Source organism: Myodes glareolus, chromosome 21, assembly GCF_982192425.1.
Source record: "Myodes glareolus chromosome 21, mMyoGla1.1, whole genome shotgun sequence".
In the NCBI taxonomy this organism is placed as follows: Eukaryota; Metazoa; Chordata; class Mammalia; order Rodentia; family Cricetidae; genus Myodes; species Myodes glareolus.
In genome coordinates, this window is record NC_142046.1 from 15,153,184 (window position 1) to 15,156,950 (window position 3,767).

The 3,767-nt window shown below is 62.7% G+C and overlaps 1 protein-coding gene across 1 annotated transcript; it reads left to right on the forward strand.

Annotated features, from left to right (window-relative positions):
• The first annotated feature begins 417 nt into the window (after positions 1 to 417).
• Positions 418 to 3,094, forward strand: Ier5l (immediate early response 5 like). Its single transcript, XM_085681405.2, has one exon. It carries the CDS (start codon positions 610 to 612, stop codon positions 1,828 to 1,830), a length of 1,221 nt encoding a protein of 406 aa, XP_085537531.1. The 5' UTR covers positions 418 to 609; the 3' UTR covers positions 1,831 to 3,094.
• Positions 3,095 to 3,767: the final 673 nt, after the last annotated feature.

A 3,767-nucleotide genomic window follows, 5' to 3' on the forward strand; every position in this document is an offset into this window, starting at 1 on the left:
GCAGGTGAGGCCCAACTGTGCGGAAGGGGGCGGAGCCATCTCCACGGCTCTCAGGTGAGCCGACCCCCAACTCGCTGGAGCCAGGTCCAGGGTAGCCGCGGGCTTCAATGTGGCTCCCGAGAGACGACCCACGCTATGGGCCGCTATCTAGGAGGTTCCGTGTCCCACGCGGTGCCGCGGTCCCAAGAGAACATTCGAGGCAGCGGCGGCGTTGGAGGCCCGGGGTCCGTTCGGTATTTGAATAGCACAAAGGAACCGCCTTGGTCTGATTGGTCAGTCAAATGGCCCTGGGGCGGGAAGCGGCTGTCATTCGGGAGCCTCCGCACGCTTCTATTGGGTAATCTGCAGTGGGGCGGGGCGCTGCTACCCGGCTAAATAGCTGGGGCCGGGGCCGGCCGAGGCTCATTGCTTTGGCGCCGTCTGGGGAGCGTGAGCCTGCGGGTGGCGCGGAGCGCATGGTGGCGGCTTCTCTCGGAGCGCCACCGACCCGCTGACCCGGGCTCGGTTCCCTGTGCCCGGTGCGCCCCAGCGACCTGCTGGAGATACACGCAACAGCAGCATTAGCAGCAGCAAAGGCGGCTGCTCCGCCGCCCGCATCTCCGCGGGAGCATGGAGTGCGCCCTGGACGCCCAGAGCCTGATCAGCATCTCCCTGCGCAAGATCCACAGCTCCCGGACCCAGCGCGGCGGCATCAAGCTGCACAAGAACCTCCTAGTGTCCTACGTGCTCCGCAACGCGCGCCAGCTCTACCTGAGCGAGCGTTACGCCGAGCTCTACCGGCGCCAACAGCAGCAGCAGCAGCAACAGCAGCCGCCCCACCACCAGCACCAGCACCTCGCGTACGCGTCGCCGGGGATGCCGGCCAACGCGGCGGACTTCGGCCCGCTCCAACTTGGCGGCGGCGGGGACGCGGAGGCGCGCGAGCCGGTCGCCCGGCACCAGCTGCACCAGCTCCACCAGCTCCACCAGCTGCACCTCCAGCAGCAGCTGCACCAGCACCAACACCCGGCGCCCAGGAGCTGCGCGGCGGCGGTGGCGGTGGCCGGGGCGCCCGCGGGCTGCGCGGGGGCGCTCTCAGAGCTGCCCGGGTGCGCCGCGCTCCAGCCGCCGCACGGCGCGCCCCACCGCGGGCAGCACTTGGAGCCGCTGCAGCCGGGTCCTGCGCCGCTGCCGCCGCCCGCGCCCGCCGCGCTCTGCCCGCGGGACCCTCGCGTCCCGGCCGCCTGCTCTGCGCCCTCGGCGCCCCCGGGGGCTGCCCCACCGACCGTCGCCGCTTCCTCTCCGCCCGCCTCTCCAGCCCCTTCCTCGTCCCCTGGCTTCTACCGGGGCGCGTACCCGGCCCCCTCGGACTTCGGTGTTCACTGCAGCAGCCAGACCACCGTGCTGGACCTGGACACTCACGTGGTGACCACGGTGGAAAACGGCTACTTGCACCAGGACTGCTGCGCCTCCGCCCACTGCCCCTGCTGTGGACAGGGCGCTCCGGGACCCGGCCTGGCGTCCGCCGCTGGTTGCAAACGCAAGTATTACCCTGGCCAGGAGGAAGAGGACGACGACGAGGAGGACGCGGGTGACCTGGGAGCCGAGCCCCCCGGGGGCGCCCCGTTCGCCCCCTGTAAGCGCGCCCGCTTCGAGGACTTCTGCCCGGACTCGTCCCCGGACGCGTCCAACATCTCAAACTTGATCTCCATCTTTGGCTCGGGCTTCTCGGGGCTGGTGAGCCGACAGCCGGACTCCTCGGAGCAGCCGCCGCCGCTCAACGGGCAGCTGTGCGCCAAGCAGGCGCTCGCCAGCCTCGGCGCCTGGACTCGAGCCATTGTCGCCTTCTAGGGACCCCCGAGGACATGGGGACCCTGGGCCCCGCGGGGCTGGGGCCAGACAAAGACTCGGCCAAAGGACTGTAGGGAGCGAGCGGGTCCTGGCCACTCGGTGTGAGCTGGGGGCAAGCAGAGGCTGATGTTTTATAAATTGTAAAATAAAAAAAAATCTAAAAAATCTTGGACTTTATTTTTGCAGAGAGAAAAAGCGCCTATTTAAGTATTCTTTGTGTTTCTCTTACTCTTTTTTTTCTTTTTATTGTACTGATTGCAGTGGTGTTTAGCGAGGAGCCTGCCACGTGAGGCAGGGCTGCTGCCCGGAGGAGGTGCCGGGCAGCCGGGGGCGAGGCTGGGTACCGGGGCACGCCGGGGGCGCAACGCAGGAGGGCGCGGGGCCCGGGACGCCGACTCCAATCAGTTGTCAGAGCCTGGAAGCCCGACGTTCCGCTCTCCTGAGTTCCTCTCTGGGGTGAGGAATGGGTCTTATGAAATTCTGAGCAAAAAAACAAAAGGCAAACTCTATCTCCAAAAGGGACGTTTCGGTCACATTTCCTCTCTGGGGGCGGCCTCCAAAGTTCTCAAAATGAGAAGGCAGAAATGAAAACACTTCAACTTTTTTTTTTTTCTTTTCTTGCCGGGGCGGGCGTCTAGAACCCCTCCTCTCCCCGCCCCTCTGGCTCCGTCCTCCTCCCCTCCTCCACCCGCCTCCCGGACCAGGGGGAAGGTGGCGCCCGACACTCAGCGCAGTTGGGGAAGAGGTGGGGGGCGAGCAAGGCGAACTACATTTCCCATCATGCCCAGCACTGCGGTCCTCACTAAACAAAAAAGGAAGTCGATTCCTTCACCTGGATCCCCGGCGGCCCCGGGGGAGGGAGGGGCCCGGACCGCCGGCTGCGCTGGAGACTTTTCGCTTTGCTTCACTTAGCTCCTGGTCAGCTGTGGTGTTTGTGTGCGCACTTCTAAGTTACCTTGTCCTGCTTCAGTCTTCGGTTCCATCTCATGAAACCAGCATTGTTCCAGCCTGTGAGAACCCTGTCTGCGTCCTCAGCTCGATAGATTTTGTTTAATTTAAAACCTTTTGTTGTGAGAAGGTGAGGTTCGCCTAGACCCCCTCTGGATCTCTGTCATCACCATTCCAGGGACTCCAAAACAAGTTGCCAACCTTGCTTTTCCGGCCCTTCTTCCTGTATTTTTGTGCATACTAAATTGAATCTCACCGGGTAAAACTGTTCAGATTATTTGTTTAAATTTATAATCTTAATAAAAAGTCGACTGTAGAGTGTATGGTAGTGCTTTGCCTTCACGTGGGCCTAGAGGTGGGAGAACCTACACACGCGCGCGCGCACACACACGCGCATACACACACACACACACACACACACACACGCAAACCCCAGCTCTCCAGAGCTGCGGCAGGCAGGATCTGCCCACGTCGCAGGGTCAGGGTTGGGAGTCCCGGGTGTGTGTGTGATGTGGGTTCTAGGGATGGAGCCCTGTGCTACGCGTCTCCCAGTTGTCCCCGCCACTCCACAACCCTCTCCAGCGGGTCCTGGCCCCATGGGAACCGGTTGCCCCGGGGTCTCCAGCAGGAAGCTGAGCCAGCCTCCAACACATCTCCCTATGCAACCAGGATTGCAAGGGCCTACTTGGCTCCTAGTCTGAGCTCTCTGCAACCTGGAGATTTCTGGGCCACCCGCCCTGCGCCTCTGACCGCACGTCCGCACGTCTCAGGCTGCAACTTGGGGAAGTTTTTTTCCTTTTCTTTTTCTTTCTTTTTTTCTTTTCTTTCTTTTTTTTTTTTTTTAAAGTTGAGTTTGTTATCACTGCTCAGTGCCACTTGGTGGTGTGCTGGCGGCGTCTCCCTCCCTCCTCGCGCCCCTCCCCTCTCCCTTTCTGCTCCCTCGCGCCCGCCTCTCCTTCCTCTCCAGTGAATGGAGGCGAGGCAGGAAG

Excerpts from the sequence above, each read along its gene's own strand:
- Ier5l (XM_085681405.2), top strand. The coding sequence starts at position 610 with ATGGAGTGCGCCCTGGACGCCCAGAGCCTGATCAGCATCTCCCTGCGC.